Raw genomic sequence first — 21500 nt, 5'->3', positions numbered from 1 at the left:
CTGAGCTATACACTGCAAAAACAGAACTACAAATATATAGAATTTTCTTGAAATTAGTGTATTTGTCCTTGATTTGAGCAGGTAAATAAGACTATTTGCCAATGGAATAACATTTTTCCACTTAAAATAGGAAAAATTCATCTCCATCATCTCATTTTAAGTGCAGGATGTCTAATTATCTTATTTTAGGGGTAAAGATACTCATTCCATTGGCAGATAATCTTATTTACTGGCTCAAATCAAGGACAAATAGACTAACTTTAAGAACATTTTACTTGTTTTTAGATCTGTTTTGACTTCCATTTGCATGTTTGAAGTTTGAAAACCACACATCACTGTCCTTTCGCCTCACATTTTTGTGTCACTTGCTGTTGGTCTTCCTCATAAAGTCCCAACACAACATTGTTGAAGACATGAAGGATGCATGCTTTAGCCAGACGCTTCACGTATTTAGAACATAATTCTTAATTTAACTCTGCTTCACGGTCATTACCTGTGGTCAATCCAGTGCAGCTGCTCCAGCTGCTGCAGAGAGGAAGCCGCCTCCTTCAGGCTTCTGTTAAAGTGGAGAGCCACATTTCTGCTGTCATACTCCTCCATCTGAGCCCTTGGAAAAATAAGCGGAAGGACACAACGAGGATTAGAAAAAGAATGTGATACGTAACGTTTTTTTCCCCCCTCATGTGTTTGAGATAAATCTTTGCCATCCAGACTTATGATTAACAGCTGGTATGATTCAGTCATGTCCAAAATGTTTTTTTTTTTCCTACCAGTCTGCGTCCATCAGCGATGTGATCGAGGGATGTGATCGTTCTCTTGGTCTGAAACCAGCAGCAGCTGGAAGAAAATGTGAAACCTTCAGCAGGATGACCATCTGATTATCCTCTTTTATTCCTAACACTTCTACAGAATGTTCATTAGTTGATTTCTTTGTGTGTATTTTTTACTGAATCAGGGGGAAAAAAAGACTCTTGCAATTCAAAATATCTTTTCAGGTGACAAGGGAGTGGACAAATGGACAAATACACATTGGCATCCTTGGTAAAATTGTGCAAAATGCCTTCAAATAAATTCATTTCCTTCAAATAAATTTCAAATAAAAAAAAAAAAACTGCAAACAGTCTGAAAATAAACAGGAATATCAGGCCACAAATTGTGTTGTTTAAAATCAGACAAATAGATATATAGATAGATAGATAGATGGATAGATAGATAGCTTTATTTGTCATTATGTATGCACAAAGTGCGTACAGAGCAAAATTTCGTTTGCATACAGCTTGAAAAATCACAGTAGATTGCACTAATTTTCATAATAAAGATGCAGCAGCGATTTATGTATAGCTGAATAAGTGTGTAAACAGTGATATTAAACGCTTTTTGCCTAACTTAGCGCGGACTCGGTTAAAAGGAGCTGTAGTTAGACTTAAAAGTGAAAGAAATAACTTCACTGACAACAAAACAAGCAAAACAAAAGAAAAGCATCGCTCAGTGAGGCGCTCTGTCTCATTAGTACGGTCTAAGTCGAAGGTCAACTCACCCTGCGTGTTACGGGTCTGCCGGAGCCTCAGAGAGCCGAGCAGCACGCTTCCTGTGTCTCCCAGGAGCGAAGGCTCATCCAGGAGCCGAGGCAGCAAGGACCCATTGAGCCAGGCCAAAACGTCATCTCGTCTTAAAGACAAAGAAACGGACTCATCACCCAAAAACAGACAGGAGAGAAGCCTAAGCGGGCAGCGGAAGGGTAAACTACACGTTTAAATGGTTTTGAGCTCAGGAAAATTAGCTGCTGAACTTTTTAAACAATTCATTTAGCTCTTTTTTTGCTCTCATATCAAGGTCATTATAAGGTCTCTAAAAAGAAGCAGACTTTTTTGTGGTAAAGCGTAGCAGCCGAACGGGACTGGAAACAGCAACGGCAGCGGGTCAACGTTTTAAAACTCGGCCACGACGTTTGTAAAGCTGCACCTGCTGATGGCGTGGTAGTCAGGTGTGAGCAGCGCCTGCTGCAGCTGGCTCCGCAGTCTCAAGCTGTGCGCGTCTTTAGCCGAGTCGGAGTAGTTCAGGAGCAGGACGACCAGCAGGAAGAACATGTAAACCAGGAAGTTCTGCAAAAGCAGCGAGACACGTTCAGCTGTCGGTCAACAGAGCAAAGATTTTTCCCCCAGCGTCTCTCGTTTCCCCACGGACCTTCAGCATGGTGTGCAGCATCTGGACCTTGCGGGCCTGGTGCCGGGCCTGAGACAGAGCGAAGCCCTGCGGCGGTCTCACCCTGGTGACCCGCTGGACCACTCGCTCCTCTCGAGGGTAATCCACCAGCACGTCGCTGTCCTCCGGACGCAGGCGACGCACACACACGGCGAAGTAGACAGCCTCGCATAGCACCTGTGAGGAGAGGGCAGCTGTTAGTGGAACCTCAGGTTAGAAACGGGAAAACCTTTCAGTCAAAGAAACGTCCCGTCAGCACAGATAATGTACAGCCAAGCGACTCAAACTGATGGACAGTTACACTTTGATGAATTTAGAAACGGGTGTGACTGTAAAATTAGCGTCACTGAGGATTGAGAGTCTGGGGTGTGTCTACCTTGATTGGCTCCAGCAGCAGACAGGAGCACAGGAAGCTGGCGAAGCAGGAGATTAACCACATCATGGCCACCTTCTCGCTGAACCCGTAGCCCGCCCAGACGGAAACACAGCTGGCCAGGGCGATTCCCGCCCAGCTGGCCCACAGCGCCGCCCGTCCACACCAGGGAGGGAACCGTCGGGGGCGACACACATCGGTCACCACTGGAGCCAGGGAGTGAGAGGAGTCATTGGTCAGAACAGAGAAAGCAGTCGGACCGATTAGGGAGCGTGGGAAAATGTTTATACAGCTTTAAATTATACACATTTTGTCATGTTACAGTACAAATGCCAACTTTAAGGTACTTTATTGGGATTTTAAGTCTTGACAGCACATAACTTTTCAAAATTTATAGCTGGCAGATGTTCCCCTTCTAAGACTAAGAAAGTAGAGCACATCACCCCAGTTCTAAAGTCCTTCCACTGGCTCCTTGTATCTCAGAGAATAGACTTTAAAATACTTCTGTTAGTCTATAAATCCCTGAATGGCTTAGCACCTAAATACATCACAGACTTGTTATCAGTGTATAAACCCTCCAGACCACTAAGGTCTTCTGGCTCCAGCCTGCTCTGCATACCTAGAACCAGAACTAAACAAGGAGAAGCAGCATTTAGTTCCTATGCTCCGCTTATCTGGAACAAACTTCCAGAAAATTGTAAAAGTGCGGAAAACCTGAGTTCCTTTAAATCAAGATTAAAAACACATTTGTTTAGGATTGCCTTCAACTGTTCTAGTTAACTAAATCACCACTTTTTTGTTCTATTTTCTATCTACATTTTATTCCTACTTGCTTTTATGCTGTTTTAATTTGCTATATTTTAATAATGTAAAGCACTTTGCATTGTCCTTGTACTGAATTGTGCTATATACATAAATTTGCCTTGCCTTGCCTTCCAGCAGGACAACCATAAACATGCAGCCAGAGCTACAGGGGAATAGTTTAGATCATGTGTTCAGGGTTTCCCTACCATATTAATAATAAAAAAAAAATAATAATTGAACTTTATTGATCTCACAATGGAGAAAAATTCACTTCTGCATCTTAACCCTTCCCCTTGGGGAGCAGTGGGCTGCCACTATGTGGCGCCTGAGGAGTAATCGGGGGTTAAGGGTCTTGCTCAGGGACCCAGAGTGCAGGCTGTGGGGATCGAACCGGGTACTTGCATCCTTTTCTGAGTGCAAGCGCGCTGCTCTAACCACTCAGAGGCATGTTTTTCAAAATGTTTACTAATAAGAATATAAACATTTTTGGGAGGTTTGGAGGAAATGTCCCGACAGAATGATGCTGCCACCATCACGTTTACATGGTGTGTGCTGGTTAAAGTGCACGGTTGTAATTTATTGTGCTGGGTTTTATTTAGGCTTATCGGAGTAAAGGGGCAAAAAAATTGCCATAATTCTGAGATTTGTATTTTAAAATCTGCTGTACAGGTTTTTAATTCACTTCCACTTTGTGTTGTTTTAGGATGACATTTTACCATACTATTCCACCTTTATTTATAAAACGCTTTATAACAATGAAGGTCAACAAATCGCTGTACATATACAACAGAAAGTAACAGTAAAATTAAAAGAAATAGACAAGTAAAACACAGACAAGCTAAAAATAGACAAATAAGACTGAGAAAATAGTTAAATAATTTACAAATAATAAAAAAAATAGAGTCAACCTCCGGGAAATCTTAGTAAAACACAGTGAACTTTGTGGTTGTAGTGTGATAAAATACTGAAAATTCAAGCCACTGCACACTAATTCGTAAAACACTTGTAATTTTGCAGAACTGAAGCGGGGTTAAACTTTCACACGCGTTTCTTGTAAAAACCCACCTGTATTTGACGTGAACGCCGTTTTCGGAGGATCCCTCCTGATGGATTCGAGAGTAAGAGGTTCACTCAGCTTCTGAAGGAGAATCACTTCCGTCTTGTCCCCAAAAATACTCGACCTGAAGCGCGGGGAAGGTAAAGGAACACGTCGAACACCAGCAAACGGACCTCGTCTGCTGAGAGTTTTTAACTGAACAGGAGCAGAAATAACTCACAGGTCGGCCATCTCGCTCTCATCCGCCTGAGGGAAGAAGTTCTGCCCGTCTTCCAGTATGTGTTTGATCAGCTCCTCGTCTGCCAAAAGAAAGCAGACAGAGGTTAAGTAATTTCACCCTTGGAGGTGGCCGGTTCAACGCTGCCGCCTTTAGAGCTGCGCTTACCTGACGACGTGAAACGTTTGTTGCGCGGATCGGATCCCTCCTCTTTCTCCTCCTCCTCGGGGTTCAGGGTCATATCGTCACCCAGGTACCTGCTCCCCTTCACCCTCTTCAGCCTGGGCACCCCCGCGCCGTGGCCGGCCCCTCCCACCAGCGACTCGTCGTTCGTCAGCTCGGGCCAGTCCCGGTCGTCCGTGTCCTCCTCTGGCACGTCCCAGGTGTCCTCGCTGAAAAGGAGAGCAGCAGCAACAGATGTTTGCAACGTCAGCAAACAGGAAAGTCTCCAGAGCATCAAGGCGATCCAACAGCCTTGACTAAAAGAGATTTTTATGTGAATTCACAGTCGTGTGGAGACTATGAGAAAAGGCCTTTGATTTGATTCATGCCAACATGAAAGCGTTTCCATCAGGCCAGTTTTTAACTCTCAGAAAGTCCTCATCTTTCTTTCCACACACTTTTCTTAAAATCTGCTTTCTTTGTGTCCTCCCTCTCAGCCCTCCTCAGCTCAAGCACAGCCTGAAAAAATCGCCAGCAAAGACTAGTTCACCTTTTGATGGATGGAGAGGGCAGATCCACGTTGGTTTCCTCTGAGCTGGTCTGCGAAACAGAGGCATGCAGACGGATTAACGCTCAGTTCTTTGTCCGATAAACTCTCTGCTCTCCTGTTAAACGTTCACCTCTCCGTTGAAAAAGAGGAAAGAGCTGCCTCCTATGGAGTTGTCCAGGAAGTCATCGATCTCCACCGACTCCTGATCCAGTTGGGACGACACTTGCTCCACGGTGACGGCCTGAGGAGACACGCGGACACGTCATCCCTGAGCGTTTCTGTTCGTTAGCGGGCGAAGAGAGCGCGGCCTGTGGCGGCGTTACTGCACCTTGCTGCGGCTCATCCTGAATACTGTGAAGAGCAGCAGGTAGAGAGGGTAGACGGTCAGGCAGGCCACCACGCCGGCCGCCAACGTCTCTCCGTTCAGCGAGGAATACTGGGCCACCGCCCTCTGGCTGCAGCACAAGACGACAGGAAAGGGCGTAAACGTATTCCCACGAGTCGGGAAATTTGCAAAGATCTTCTTGCACAAGCATTCCGACCCTTTTTCACATTTACAACCACAGACTCTTTTTTGAGCTAGACGGAGGATCAAGCTGCAAAAACGGATCTAAGAATAAGTAAAATGTTCTTGAAGTTAATGTATTTATCCTTGATCTGAGCAGGTAAATAAGATTATCTGCCAATGGAATGAGTATTTTGACCCCTAAAATAAGATAATTAGATATACTGCACTTGAGATAAGATGATGGAGATGAATGGTTCCTATTTTAAGTGCAAAAATCTTATTCCATTGGCAAATCATCTTATTTACCTGCTCAGATCAAGGACAGATACACTGAATTTAAGAAAATTTTACTTATTTCTAGTTCCGTTTTTGCAGTGCACCTCATTGTGTACTGAAGGGGAAAATTATACAAGCTTTTCTACAAATTAGTTCACAATACTAGTTATCTATATATACATATCTGTACATATCTGTAAAACTCTATTTATAGTAATAGCCACCTGTATATTATATTCGGTACATATCCAGCTGTAAATTTAGTTCACAATACTAGTTATCTATATATTATACTCATTTGACAACTCTATCAGTAAAATTCTGTCTATAATAGTATCCATCTCTACATTTATTCAGTACATATCCATGTCCTGTACTTATGGAACCATTGTTTATCCTGCACTTGCTGCTATTGCACTTCTGGTTAGACCTAAACTGCATTTCGTTGCCTTGTACCTGTACCTGTGTAATGACAATAAAGTTGAATCTAATCTAATCTACATAAAAATCTGGAAAGTGTGGCTCCTGCCGTTGCAGCTGCCATTTTTTTGGGGTTTGTCTCTCAAAACTAGAGATGGGAATCTTTGCACAAAGTGTGAGTTACCCTTTAAGTTGAACCTCCTGGCTGGTTCCCTGATTAATCCTATCCTACCACTTTATAGGGGACGGCCATGTCATGGCGGCTTTGCGGCTGTGCCATAACCTTTACATTTTCAGACGATGGCTTGATCAGTGTCTCTGGCAGATATCATGACACACAGCTGGACTCTGTTTATTGATAAGGTGACTTCTGAAGGCAACTGGTTTTAGGCAAAATACATCAACCTGTTTTAAGATTTTTACTTGAAAAACAAAATGATGCTGGTTCCCCCCCTTCACAATTACACTGAGTGTGAATCTATTACGCAACATCCCACTGGGGGTCTGTGGTTGTACCACAACAAAAATGTAAAAAAAGTTTACGAGGTGCTGCATGAAGAGAAACTGTGGAAAGTCCCACACACACACCTGTATCTCCTGTCCACTACAATACTGTACCACAGTGTGTTTGCCAGCAGGATCAGCTGCAGCAACACAGCGCAGCACGTGGCTCTCTGCAGGCGGGTAAAGGGGCTGCGGGGGGGCCGCTCCCACAAGGACAGCCAGAGGTGACTCTCGCACAGCGCCCTCTGCAGCTCAGACCTCAGGAGTCGAGGGAGCCGACGAAGCGCGGCCTCTTCTGCCAGGACAGGAGCAAGACATGTTGACGCGAGCAGACTGATGGCGGCAAGCGCGGTTTAAGATGCTTGACACTCACCCGTGGCCTCCACCTCAATCTCCACCCGACCGCCGGTTCTTTCATTGTCAACCGACAGCCACTCCTCCACCAGGAAGTAGTAGCTGCTTTCCGTCTGCAGGTCTTTGACCAACACGTACTGAGGCATCCACGCTGGCGACAGGCCTGCGGAAGCAGCAGCAGCAAAATGACGGTTACGACGGATCGTGATGACGGAGCGTCTATCTGTGCCGACGCAGAGATCCTCCTCTCCTTCACCTTTGTTGTCGTGCCAAAGCCGTATCTTCCACACGCTGCCCAGGCTGGTGTCCGTGGCGACGTGAAAGATGTCGAGCGCGTTGCGCATGAAAGCCCCTTTGCTGTCAAGATGGCGGTGTCCGCTGCGGCTCTCGCGTCCGTACAGGCTGATTCCTACGTGGGCCGTGGTGCCTGGATGGACAGAATGGGGCAGACTGGTCAAATACGTAAGGCCTTACTGAAACAGTGCAGTTGGTAGAGCCATATGGAGAAGTTTGATGATTCTTAAATTTAAGATTTGTGTGCACAATTTTTAATTTACTGTTGATTTTTCTCTGATCCATGCAAATTGAGAATTATAAGACAAGAAATTCCTTTATTGTTAACTATAACAAACATTTATATAAATTGTTCTTAACAAGATGCGGGGGAACAAAACTTTTTTTAATGCCATTAGCAAAATTTGTCAGTTTGATTTAAATTTCCTGTCTATGAGTCGCCAAATGTTTCAATAGTGTTATTGACCAGTAATGTGCTCTGATTACCTCACTGACTGCATTAAAGTAGTTTTTAGGGGCAACAAGGACATGAGTGGAAACAATATTCCCCACACATTGTAGAATACACTGGGGTTACAGATCATATTTAATAGAAATATGCCTATGTGCAATACACTGATCAATATAAAAGGTCTGCAATGGTTTATAAAAAACTTTTGCAAAAGCAAACCAAACAGGAGAAATATTAACAGTTTTAAAGCTCATTCAGTTGTTCTGTGCATGCTAACGAGGGAATGCTAGACCTTGTCCCACTCCAGCTCACCTTCAGCTCTACATTCTTCAACAAAGCATGAATATCACTGTTTTCAAAATTTACTCCTATATTTCCACCCCCATGTGTAGCAGATGTGATTTAGTTTAGCTTTTTGGTTTATCTGATGGAAAATGAGCTGAATGGAAGAGCTGATCTAAAGTTTTAAATGACTTGGAGGAAAAGAGGCTGTAGATGTTTTGACTGATGACCCAGGATTAATCATTTTCTGTGGAAGACATTCCACTATGCACTACATATAGAGGTCAGTTGGACTTTTTTTCTCTCTGGGTTTCCCTCACCTCGCCTTGCTGATTGGCCACATGTCACATTCAACAGGCTGCATGCTCATTTGTCCTCAGGGGGACACCACACATGCTAGGATATCGGGGCCAAACATTGCTGCATGGTGATTTGAGGTCGGGAGCGGTCACGACGTTCCACCGAACGGCCCAGATCACTCTTAACACACCAAACATGGCAGGAATATCTTAAGATTATCTTAAGAGACACACCAAATAGTCGATGCCTCTCAAAACGAGAAGATAGAGGCAAAAGTGGGATTACAAATCCTGCAGTGTGAACCAGCCTTCCGTTATATCACTCTGGTCTATCCATATTTGAGCCTGTATGCAACTGTGCTTGGATTAGAGAAAATCTACAATAAATTCCAACTTGTTCTCACTTTTAAACAGTCTTAAAGTTGCATGTAGTACAACCTTTCCACGCTGTGAAAAGACTAGTTAAAATAAACCATTAAAAGCCTCAAATTCTTATAACGATCATTCCCATGACGACTGTATGTAACTTCTGAATGGCACTGACATTTATAGATAATGTTTTATTGATGAATATCGATTTAAACAACAGTTTTTAGCGGGTGTGACGTTCGGTCTCACCTGCCCCTCTGCTCCAGCCCGTTTTGACCTGGATCTCGTATTTGAAGCTGCCGCTCTGGCCGCAGAGCGGAACCACACCTGCTCGGCGAAGATCGAGCTGGTCCAACTTGCGCAAGATGGCTGCTGCCACAGCGTAGCTCAGCAAACCCAGTACGCACACCAGCAGCACAATCAGGCTCGGTGCCCCAGAACGCTCCTAAGCAGACAGGAAGGTGAAAGTCAGGCCGGTGTTTTTAAAACACACTTCTGAAAAGCGATTGTTTTTTGCTGTACTGACTGGCATCTTAAAGCTAACGGCGTTGGTCGGCACAAAGAGGCCCGCGGCGAAGGACGTGAGGTGTCTGGTGCGGCAGACCGCCCTGCTGAAGTTGGTCTCTGCCAGGGGGACCATGCCGTCCGTCCTCCACTGCTTCTCGGCCTCACAGAAGTACTGACACAGAGCGGCGAACACCCCGACCTCCAGGCGAACCTTAGCAGGCTGAGAGTCAGGCCTGCACGGTGTGCTGACGTTAATGAAGTAATCCTGGGTGGTGTCGTAGAACCTGGCAGAAACAACGCAGACGTGCCAAACGTCAGAAAAAGGTCAAGGAGCAACAACCAGAGTCCCGAAATTCACCCAAATCTAGAGGTTCACTCATGTTTGTCCCACATGTTTCTCCTCCTGCAAACTTTGCTCATGCAAATGCAAGCTGTAGTGTAGATGAAGTGCATGTGAGGCTTCAGTCTGCTGGTAAACCATTTCCTACGTAAGGCAGAGACTCTTACTCTGGGGACAGGAAGAAGGTGTACTTCTTGTGGTCCTGTCCTCTGGTCATGCTGAGAGTAATCCGCTTCCTGTCAGTGCAGTTGAACTCGTTGGGTCGCTCATGGGAATGGAGGTAGGCGGTTAGGAACGGCTCCTCCTCCTCTTTTCCATCTTCATCGAGCTTGTTTGAGTCTGAGGAGCAAAACGAGAAAACAAATGCATCAATGATATCCAAATACCATAAATGTAATTAATAGGAGACGCTTGGGCGGTATAAATAAAAGTACTTGAAAAAAATACAATGCCAGTCCAGTTTGATTTATTAGTCACAAAAGAGCCGTGGTGTGCAAACGTTTGTGTCACGTGAGTCAATATTGAGTATAAAGGTTTTGCGCAAAACGATTCTTTAAAACTGAGAATACAAAAAAAATAAAAATCCAGTAGAGTTTGTCATATTTGTTTGCTCAACAATAAAATATTGAAACAGATAAAAGTAGTCTTATCTGTAGTAGTATTCAGGATGTGAATGGGTGAATGACTAAAACTGTAGTGTGAAGCGCTTTGGAGGACGTCAAGACTAGTTAAAAGCGCTATACAAGTACAAGCCATTTACCATTTAGTCTGATTTGTTTACTATAATTATTATTGTTTATGTGCTCTATTACAAGAATAACATGCTGAGTTTTCAATTTCTGGATACATTTCTTTCAATTTTCATGGTCTAGAATTTTTTTTAAAAGTTTATTGTCAACAACAATAGCTGGACGCCAACGTTTTTTTGATTTAGCCAAGATTAATGAAAGGATGCGCCCGACTCTGCTTTTGAGTAAGTAACTGGATGTGTGTGATCCTGTTTACCAAAAACGAAAACACAAAACAAGGCAAAGCTGTTCAGAATGACTGCGACTAAAATTCTCGCCTCAAAAGCTTTATTGATCCATAATTATTCGCAATTTCTGGCAATACGACACATTTAGTTCCTGACATATAACTAAAAGAACAACCTATAGTTGTTATTCTTTAGATCCTCAGTGGAAAACAACAGCCTGGACACATAATGACAGAACAATAACGATTGGAAAAACTAAAAAAAGAAAAGATTTCAGCTTTTACATTACAATACAAATGTCCTCCTTCACTTTCAGGTTTCAGGAGCTTCCTTTTGTTGCTCTGTTCCACAGTGTGTCTGTGTTGTGGGCTGTTCCTCACCTTCAATCGAGGTGAAGTTGAGCTGCACAAACAGGCCCGCCTGTCTGTTGCTGTTTCCTGCGCTGACCCTGACCACCACCGAGTCGCAGCGGCTGACGTTCACCGCTCCGGCTGAGGGGACTCCAGCAGCGCCCGGACCCTCAGCGCCCGCATCCCCGCTGCTGCTGCTGCTGTTGTTAATGGCGACGGTGATGGCCATGCTGTCGTCGAGCCCAGAGATCGGGATGTGGGTGCCGTTTTCGGTGCGAAACTCCATGGACGCCACCTCGGTGGAGACGGCGTAATTGGAGATGTAGTTGAAGGGGAAGGGATTGGACTCCACCTGGGGTCAAATGGATGAGGGTTGAAGTCAAACCGCTGTGCTAATGAGACACTCTGCCAGCATCCTGCTGAGCTCTTGTTCCAAAGACAGTTCACCTTGAGGATAACTCGGTGGATTTCATCATTTGATGATGTTACCTGAAAAAGTAGCTGCAAGATGTTGCTTCCTACAGCAGCTATGCCAAGACTCTGGTTAAAAGCTCGAGGGATGGAGAAGCGCTGGCATTCTGAAAAAAGAGGAGGAGAGGATGAAGATCTGTCCTCTCAGCTTGGTCTTGGAGTAAAACTCCTATAGATCACAACTGGATAAAAGTCACCACCTTGCAAAAGCTTTCATTCCCCATTTTCACTTTTTGTCACTGCACAATTGTAAACCTCTGGGTATTTTGTTAGCATCTTATGTGGTAGAGCAAAGGTAGTGCATAGAATTGCGAATTGAAGGGTAAGCTGAAGCAGAGGTTTATATTTTTTAAGCATTCCTGGCCCTGCTAGGATAGAATAGAAACACCCTTTATTGTCCCTCAGTGGATAAAAAAAAATAAAAACAGAAAGTAGGAATGAGAGAGTGTACAGTCAGGGCAAACGTATAACTTGAGGAAAAATACCATGCATCCTCAGATTCAAAGAAATCTGCAACTGAGTAGGATAAACGTACAACACTTTTATGCATGTTTGTGCATAAAAACTATGCCTACTGGCGTGAAATGGAAAAACTGTGCAAAACAGCAGGGATGTAAACACTTATTGAGTTTTCTGGGAGCAGTGACGGTTATAGAGTCTGCTGCTGGGAGGAAGGACCTGCGACAACGCTCCTTTGCGCATTTAGGATGCAGCAGTCTGTCACTGAAGGAGCTCTCCAGCTCCGCAACGGCTTCATGCAGGTAGTGGTTGACATTGTTCAATAGTGAGGTCATTTTTCCCAGAGTGCCTCTGTCTCCCACCCCTGCACCGTGTCAAGAGGGCATCCCAGAACAGCACTGGCCTTCCTATTATCTAACTGCTTCCTCTCAGCTTCCTCTCAGCTGTTCTTCCAACAGCTGTAAGTGTGGGAGCCAAGTTTATATAGTTTATATAAAAATATTTATTTCGCTGTTAAAACTTAGATTTTGTTTAATTAATAATTTAGTAAGTAAATTCATGGTTCAGATGGATGTAAAACTATTATATGAGATTTGTGTTGATTTCATAAAGTCTCACTGTGAGTAGGTTTTCTTTCAAGGTGGTTTCATGCAAATGAGGACGTGCGGCGCAAGGGTGAGAGTGGAGCAGAGGTTCACGGTTTTTCTAGCGCAGTTTGTTTTGTTGTTGAGGATAACTTGGGTCAGAATTACTAATAGTTTTGCATCCTTTTACAACGGAGTCCTGTGAAGGTTTTTCTTCCTTTCTTTCTCGAAACACACGAGTGAAACTTGGAAACTAACCTTGTGGTAGCACACTAAGCAGGTGGGGCAGAAAACTTCAATTCTGGTTTGATCTCACTTAGAGCACCTTCGTCCACAGGTTTGCTGTCTCTGCCTACAAGGCTTGTGTCAAACGGCAAACAGGATTTCTTCAAACATTCAACAAAGAGTGTACTGCTAATATTTTCCTTTTAACAGATTCTCACTTATCTAAATGCCAAAGTGAAGGGGGCTGAACACAAATGCGCACCACACTTTTCAGATTTAAATAGGTCATAGAAAAACAACATGGATGTCATTCTGCCACATATGTGCTACTTTGTGTGTGTCTAAATGAGACTGCTGGAGGACACTTTTATCACTGTGTTTTCTACTACTACTCATTATTTATGCAATTATTGCTGCTGCCATTAACTTTATGTTTCTTAGCTTTTTCCATCCACTGAAGCTATACCTGAGACTAAAGGTTTCTTCATGTAAAAGTGAGTTTCCTTTCCACCGTCACCACATGCTTGAAATTAACAACTCAGTGTGTTCAGTTGAGCTTCTTTAGATCGAAAACCTTGTGCCCAATAACATTTATACCTGGCCTTGAATTGCAAGATAACTAGAATCGGATGATTGTATGTATTTGAATGGGAATCTGTCTGTATGGTTCGACTGATTTAATTGGTTGGTTTCCCTCTGTCAGCAACTTAGATTTGTGCCTTAACATTTGGCTGTGAAATTGGCAGCATTTCCTTAAACTAAACTGACCACAACATCCATGTAAATAACATTAAAGTTTTTGTTTGTAATGTGACAAAGTGTTTAAAGGTTTGTAGGTGTAAATGCTTGCAAGGTGCCTTGACTTCCTCCAGTTCCTCACAGACTAAAACGGACAAGCAAACCTGGACCAGTGTTGCCATGGTAGCAGAGGAGACTCTGGGGGTCGGCCAGTTTTCCTGTGGCGGCTATCTCGGGCCCTCTGAGGACCAGAGGCTCCTCGTTGAGCACCCGGGCGTGCATGAGGATAAGCATGAGGACCGAGGACAGGCTGTAGGCCTTGGCTGCCACGCGGAGAGGATGAGCCTCCAGTGAGGAGGGCGGGGCGTCCATCAGGACGTTTCCATGATCAAAAGACGAAGAGGTGGAGGACGGAGAAGGAGCGTGGTGGGAGTTAAAATAGGAGGCTGACTGGCTGACCTGATGGATCAGATCACCTGATGAGAGAAGAAACGAGATAATTAGAGCAGATTTCCTACATTCTCCATACCAGAGAACAGGCCACACCCTGAAAGAAATGTACTCATTAATAAACCTTTGGCTAACATCTTAAATTACGTTAGTTGAACATGAAGGTGCCTGGTGTGACGGAAGATGATGCAGAAGATAGAGTTAGAAGGAGACAGATAATTCACTTTGGCGATCCCTGAAAGGGAAGATCCGACAGAAGAAGAAGCAGCAGCTAACAAAGTTTTGTGCTCAAAAGAAAAAACAAACTCTTAAGGAGAATTTATCAATAGGTCTTTGATGCAGGTCAGACTCTCCCTGAATTATTGAGCAATTTTGCTTCAAAGGCCTCCACCAATATGCACATGACTCAACTATGCTTCTTTGAGTAATAATAACCATAGCTCTGTTTATCTTTGTTATAGGAATATGGTATTCCTTGCCAAAGTACCATATGCGTATTCCTAGAAATGGTGCATTATGTGACATTACAGTCACAAAGCTTTTATGGGACCAACGCAGAGTGGTGCGCATTTGAGAAGTGCAACAACGTGGATGCATGCCTTCAACGTCTGCTGTGTAGGAGTGTTCAGCCTCTGTGTGTCAGTACTCGTAAAACCACAACTGCTATTGCATCTGCAGGTCTCGGGGGGGGGGGTGGGGGGGTCGTTCTACCAGCTTTATGTAGAGATTAAAACCTTTGCTTATTGTTTTCAGAAAAATAGCTCAAGCTCAGTCAGTTTCCTTTAGACTGGATGGAGAGCATTCGTGAATTTTCAGGTCTTGCCACAAATTATGGGCTGCATTTAGACCTGGACTTTGACTAGGCCAATCTAACACATAAATATGCTTAAATTTAAACCCGGGGTGTCCACCTGCAATCCTCAGGAAACACTTTCCAGCAACCTTTAAGTGCATCCAGTAGCGCTTGAGGACTGGAGTTGGAGACCTTTGTCCTAAACCACAGCTTTGCAGCTCTGGCTGTATGTTTTAGGGTTGTCCTGTTAGAAGGTGAACATCAACACCAGTCACAAGTCTTTTGCAGCCTGTAACAGGTTTTCTTCCAGGATTTTCCTGTAATTAGTTCTGTGCAGCAACCAGCTTTCTGCTGCATACCGGAGAAAGGAATCCCCAAAGAGTGATGATGCCCCAACCGTGTCTTTTCATGGTGTGTTCAGGGTGATCTGCAGCGGTGGTATTCTACCATGTATAATGTTTGACATGTTTTCTTCACGCCAAAAAACTGAACCAATCCCATCTGACCAGCACACCCACTTCCACATGTTTCCTGATTTCCCTGCTTCCTTTTGACAATCATTTGAATAAGATTTTATTTGGAGGTATTAGAGTGCAGTGGGTTATGTGACACATTTATATTTTTATTTATTAGACAAATATGAAACTAGGAAGGCTCTTTCCTCCACTTCACATTGTATTGTTATAGCGTTGGTTGTAGCCAACAGCTGTGAGGCCTGTAAACGAACACACTTTGCTGTAAAACTTGGTGAATGTTGTTTTTGGAACAACTCCTGAATAATTGAAGCCCCTCAGTAATAGTAGACGGTTTCTATCCTCCACATTCATTCAGCAAACTCCCACTCACCCATGATGTTAAGGATGTTATCAGCTATCTCAGTCGGGGGGACCGTGCCCTGCTTGGTGTCCGTCTGCAGAATCTCCAGCATCGACTCCAGCTTGTTTAGAGTGCTGTTCTGACACTCCTCACAGATGAACTCCCGACTTACGGCCTAAAAACGGTACACAGAAAGCATCGTTTTTTTTTTTATCCGTGAATCATCCTGGCTCTTCTCAAACTTCTCACGCTCTTTTAATCAAACGCAGCCCACCGTGCACTGCGCCAGGGCAGCAGACGTCTGCTGGATGTCGCTGACGGTATGCAGGTCAAGCGCGGTCAGCGCTCTGGTGATGTTGCTGCGGACTCGGACTCTGTAGTCACGCTCGTCTCGGGACACGCGTGAAGACTCCCTGGTTTGTTCATACTAATGAAAAGTGAGCACAGACGTGTGCGTACAGATACAGTCACATTCAATAAACTCGAATTTGCATTTTTAAGAGGCTTGTTTGTCAGATTAAAAGCACCTTTTGAAAAAAAACAACAACCTTTAATCAGGTATTAAACATATCGTTCATTAAGACCCCATTTTTCTATGAAGATTATATTGTTTTTAATTGGTCTGATGCAATATTTTAATCTTAAATGCAGAAATTTTATTAGGTGTAGGTGGAATAAAAAAGGAATAAAAAAATACAGAAATAAAGGATTAAAAATACCTGTGTTAATCTATTTAATGTGTTTCAATTAGGTAGGTAGGTAGGTAGGTAGGTAGGTAGGTAGGTAGACAGAGATTCATATTTTGTGAGTTCTGGGTCAATGGGTGTTCCTTACCTCATTTAGTACCGTAATGAGAGCCAGCGATAACTCTCTGACCCTTTGAGAGTCTCCCTGTTCTAACAGCTTCTTCAGTTTGCTGTCGGTGATCTCAGACAGCCAGTGAGGAAGACTGCTGTACCCAGGAGGCAGCTCTGGAAGCAGAACCTCAATGGTCCTGGATTCAAACACACGACAAAACAATGCTGATGAGTATAGGTTGGTTACAGTCACCAGTCACTACGTAGTTTAGGCCATTGGCCACAGATGTTTTGTTGACATTTTAAGAACCAATGAAGACATTTTTGATATTTTTATTCGGTCTGCTATGACAAAATGTGGTTACATGACTGTTATAAACAATATCCATCAGCAGGGCTTTGCTCAAAGGTGGTTTGGCTTGAACAGGAGTTATGATCTGTCAATTTCATAAAGTGAAGCATAATAATAATAAGAATAATAAAAATGATAATAATAATAATAATAGGAAATTGACAGAAGAAAGTAGTTTGAAGTCCATAACCAAAGGCAGATTTAAGAAACTGCCTATTAAAAGTCTAAAATAACAAGGAGTTACTTGTTAAGTGCGAGGCTGGCAGCTCCCTGGTGGTCCTCCACTGTGATGGATACGGCTACACGGTGTCCGCGCTGAGCGGAAGCCCGGCGGCAGGAAGGCAGAGTGCTCCGGATTGCTGCCTTTGTAAATGCAGAAGTCTTCGCAGTAGTCCTCTCTACAGCGCGTCACTAGCAGGCTGTACAGGAATGGGGTTTCTGAGACGCCCAGATCACTGTAACCTGCACAGAAGGATAACAAGAACAGATTTATTGGGTTTTAAAACACAAAACGAGCAACTCGGTTGTGAAGTAAGACCCTCCTTTAATCCCACCTGAGCAATTGAAGTGGACTTGGTCCAGCAATGCCCGGATCCTCCAGCCGTCTCCGTCCCCGTCCCAGTGCAATACTCCCGCCTCCCCTGCTCCTGTCAGGTGACACTGCCCACCTTCTGGGGGCATGTTGTGGGGCAGTATGAAGGAGGCGGCTCCCTCACCATCCAAGCTGCTGTCAGTCACATGCAGCGTGAAGATGTACGAGTCTTTGTCCCTCAGGACGCCCTGTCGCAGCTTCAGGTTCATGCCGTCGCTCCCCGTGGTGGTGGAGGACGAGTCCAGGACCAGAGTCTCATTGTGCAACGTCATGGCGCTCCAGCGCTGAACGCCACAGAGGGAGAGAAACATTAGTGGCGAAAAGAAATGCTTGCCGGCTTATTAAAAGTACGTCAAATATATGGTAAGAAGTACAAAGTTATCTTTTAATTTGTTTCTTGATGATTCGATTTCTGTGAGCAGCTTGATAAAAAAAAAACACAAATATTTGGACCCAGCAGGAACAGATGCAAGCAATTAGTTATGTGAGTGATTCATATGGGTGGGAAGAAAAAGCTGACTGGGTGGTAGAAGAGGTGATTAATAAAAAGCAGGGATTTTGCATGTCACAGACTTTAGTCATGTAATATTTAGGATATATACACTCAGTTGTTTAATTTTTAGATGGGGTAAAGATTTTTTCTCAATATTTTCTCTCTAAATTGCTAAAATGTGTAGAAGCTGTAAATGACTGTTTTGATTATTAAAGAGTCTGCTGAATAAACAGCATTTGCAAACATTAAAAGAGCAGAGATGCTCTTTTAAAGATGGCTGGCTGGCTGGATGAATGGATGCATGCATGGAAGGATGGATGCAGAGGTGGGTAGAGTAGCCAAAAATTGTACTCAAGTAAGAATAGCACAACTTCAACATATTTTACTCAAGTAAGTTGTCAGCCAAGAAATTACTCATGTAAAAGTAAAAAAGTAAGAATGCAAAAGTACTGAGTAACTAATCATAATACCTGATGACTTAAAATTTAAAATCATGTAATCAGACAGACAAAAATATAAGGTTACGTGCAAATTCTGGTATTTTAAAGACAAAAGATACACTAAAGACACTAAAGACAAAATAAACACTTTTCTAAGACATTTTTCAACAATAAACTTGAAAGCACTACTTACAGCATTAAATATATATACACAGTATGTTAGAAAAGTGCAAAGTACTTCAAATGACAATATCTACTGTTTACTGTATGATCATTTGTCCTCCAAATGGCTCAATGAGCTCAGCAGGTAGAAAATAACTATAAATATAAATAAGAAGTCTTAATTTTCTTTCTCTCTGGTACATTTTTGGTTAAAACAAGCATGTTGTTTATTCATGAAGTTACTCACAGTAGGTAGAGTAGCCAGAAATTTTACTCAAGTGAGAGTATTACTATTACTAGTAACAATACTGGAGTAATAATGTGACTCATGTAAAAGTAAAAAGTAGCAGTTAACCTACTCCTAAAAGTACATTTTGCTAAAAAAGTTACTCAAGTAAATGTAACTGAGTAAATGTAACTAGTTACTACCCAGCTCTGGATAGGTGGATGATGGATGGATGGATGGAAGGATGGATGGATGATGAATGTAAGAATGGATGAATGATGGATGGAGGAATTTGATGGAAGAACAGATGAATGGTGGATGTATGGATGGATGATGATGAATGGATGGATGATGGATGGATGGATGGATGATGAATGGAAGAATGGATGAATGATGGATGGATGGATGGATGATGAATGGAATAATGGATGAATGATGGATGGATGGATGGATGGATGATGAATGGAAGAATGGATGAATGGATAAATGATGGATGGATGGATGATGAATGGAAGAATGGATGAATAATGGATGGATGGATGATGGATGGATGGAGGAATGGATGGAGGAACAGATGAATGATGGATGGATAGATGGATGCATGCATTGCTGGATGAATGGGTGGATGGATGGATGGATTCATCCATTCATCCATCATCCGGATGGATGAATGGATGAATGCATGGATGGGTGGATGAATGATGGTTGGATGGATGGATGAATGGATGGAAGAATGGATGAATGATGCATGGATGGATGGATGGGTGGATGAATGTATGGATGGATGGATGCATGGATGGATGATGAGTGGATGGATGGATGGAGTGATTAACCTTTACAAAATAAAATAGGAACTTTAAACTGTGAATACAAACATTCTTCAATGTTATATTTTAAGCTTCCATCATAATCCAGCGGTGGAAAAACTTCAATCATTATCTATTCTTCTCTGGACTGTCAGGACCCCTGAGAGACGCAGAGCTTGTGAGAAAACAGCTCAATTTTTACATCCAAGCTGATCCAGACTCTTGCCAAGAACAACAAAATGCTGTTGTGTAAAGAATGGAAACTAAACCTGAGTTTAACAATTGACCCATATTATAGTGCGGCTGACAGCAGCCAGCTGGTCTGAACTGTCTTTAGCTCCAGCAGCTCGACCACAGGTTGAAATGGTTTCCTTATGTTGGTTGGGACATAACATATCCTCTCTGGCTTCACTCAGCACCATAATGACCTCGTTTACCTCACACCCTCACACAACTGCACAGAAATCCCAAGAGAAGATGTAGGAAGGAAGAGAAGGGTGTGGCAAAGCTGACGTCACTTTGACAGGTCACGCACAGCCGCATCCAGAAACATCACATGCTCGAGCCTTCCTTTACAGTGTGTCTGATTGTGCTTACCCCTCGTTGAACGCCCTGGCAGTTGGTGCAGTTTCCTCGAAGGAAGACATACGAGTTCTGGCTGACCTCGTAGGTGGACTGGGCCTCACAGGACACGCACTCTAGATACACCATGGGAATGTGGCCGCTCTTCACAAGCACCTGTTGCAAATCCCAAAACAATCACCGTCAGAAAACTTCGGTTTGATCAAAACGGACATCTGCCGACTTTACGGGACAATGTTTGTCATCATTGCACTACGGAGAACACGTATACGAGGACTCACAGTCTGAGTGGTGGACTCTGGTGACATGCCAAACTTGCTGACAGTTAGTTTGAACGTGTATTCGACACCCGCCATCAGCTCAGAGCCGGAGATTTCCAAGACGGGGTCGCCCAAGCCGAGGCGGAAGTTAAGGCTGGTGCAGAGCTCCGGACCCTGGGAACAGAAGATGGACTCGCTAAGTTTGTTTTAAGACAAACAGGAGCAGCGACTTGAATAAGTCAGAGCGCTCCTACGTACGGACCTACCAAAGAAAAGGCAGCGTTAGAATCGGCACCGTTACGGATCGGCAGACTGTGGTTTAGATTTGATCCTCTCTGACTGACATCAAACTCCTCCCTCCATCAGCAGCCGTGCCTGCTGTGTGTGTTTGTTGCCTGCGTGTGAACGCTGCGATACCGTTGATGTGGACTGTGTAATTGTCAGGGGTGGGGAGCGAAATGCTCAGCCTGTGGAATGCTGAGTTTATCTCTGAACGGTTATGTAACCCTTTAAATGCCTGATCCAGCGTGCGGCACACACAGCTTCACATGTCTACACGCCAGCTTTCCTTCAGCGCTTCCCTTGAAACAAAAAGTTAAACTTGTACCGCACATGATCTGTTAAGTCTTGGAATACAACACGGTCTCTAGACGATCTGAGTATGCAGCTCATAAGGATGGACGTATGCTGTAGCTCCATTCTGCTGGACACACCCGTCTCATTTTCTGAGTCTCCGCTCACTCTGCCAAGGCGGCGGCGTGTGTCGAAAACACCAAATCAACAGCAACCCCTCCAACAATGGCCCTACAAGAGACACACTGACAGACGTTTTCTGTGTTTCGCAGCGGCTCATCCCGAGCGTCCTTTATCGTCCATCATGACTCTGCTTTGTTGTTCTTCGCTCTTAAAGGCATACTATGCAACATTTTTCAGTTAATTAATGTGTTCCATACCGTTTT

General features: G+C 43.7%; 1 protein-coding gene across 1 annotated transcript in view; it reads right to left on the bottom strand.

Moving 5' to 3' along the window:
* pkd1a (polycystic kidney disease 1a) overlaps positions 1-21500 on the bottom strand; it is a 91213-nt gene that overhangs the window by 5852 nt on the left and 63861 nt on the right. The window contains 29 exon segments of the mRNA XM_036134812.1: positions 494-607; positions 771-837; positions 1538-1668; positions 1963-2102; positions 2185-2379; positions 2579-2781; positions 4445-4560; positions 4657-4735; positions 4822-5045; positions 5366-5415; positions 5496-5606; positions 5694-5820; positions 7158-7368; positions 7447-7590; positions 7684-7854; positions 9372-9567; positions 9649-9913; positions 10137-10308; positions 11326-11647; positions 11785-11873; positions 13937-14248; positions 15862-16006; positions 16106-16258; positions 16666-16825; positions 17225-17289; positions 17291-17442; positions 17535-17856; positions 20297-20437; positions 20563-20715. Coding sequence (XP_035990705.1) covers positions 494-607; positions 771-837; positions 1538-1668; positions 1963-2102; positions 2185-2379; positions 2579-2781; positions 4445-4560; positions 4657-4735; positions 4822-5045; positions 5366-5415; positions 5496-5606; positions 5694-5820; positions 7158-7368; positions 7447-7590; positions 7684-7854; positions 9372-9567; positions 9649-9913; positions 10137-10308; positions 11326-11647; positions 11785-11873; positions 13937-14248; positions 15862-16006; positions 16106-16258; positions 16666-16825; positions 17225-17289; positions 17291-17442; positions 17535-17856; positions 20297-20437; positions 20563-20715 — 4730 coding nt within the window.

Source organism: Fundulus heteroclitus, unplaced genomic scaffold (assembly GCF_011125445.2).
Source record: "Fundulus heteroclitus isolate FHET01 unplaced genomic scaffold, MU-UCD_Fhet_4.1 scaffold_92, whole genome shotgun sequence".
NCBI lineage: Eukaryota > Metazoa > Chordata > Actinopteri > Cyprinodontiformes > Fundulidae > Fundulus > Fundulus heteroclitus.
Note: the sequence above shows the minus strand (reverse complement) of the source record. Positions and strands in the feature narration are given on the sequence as shown.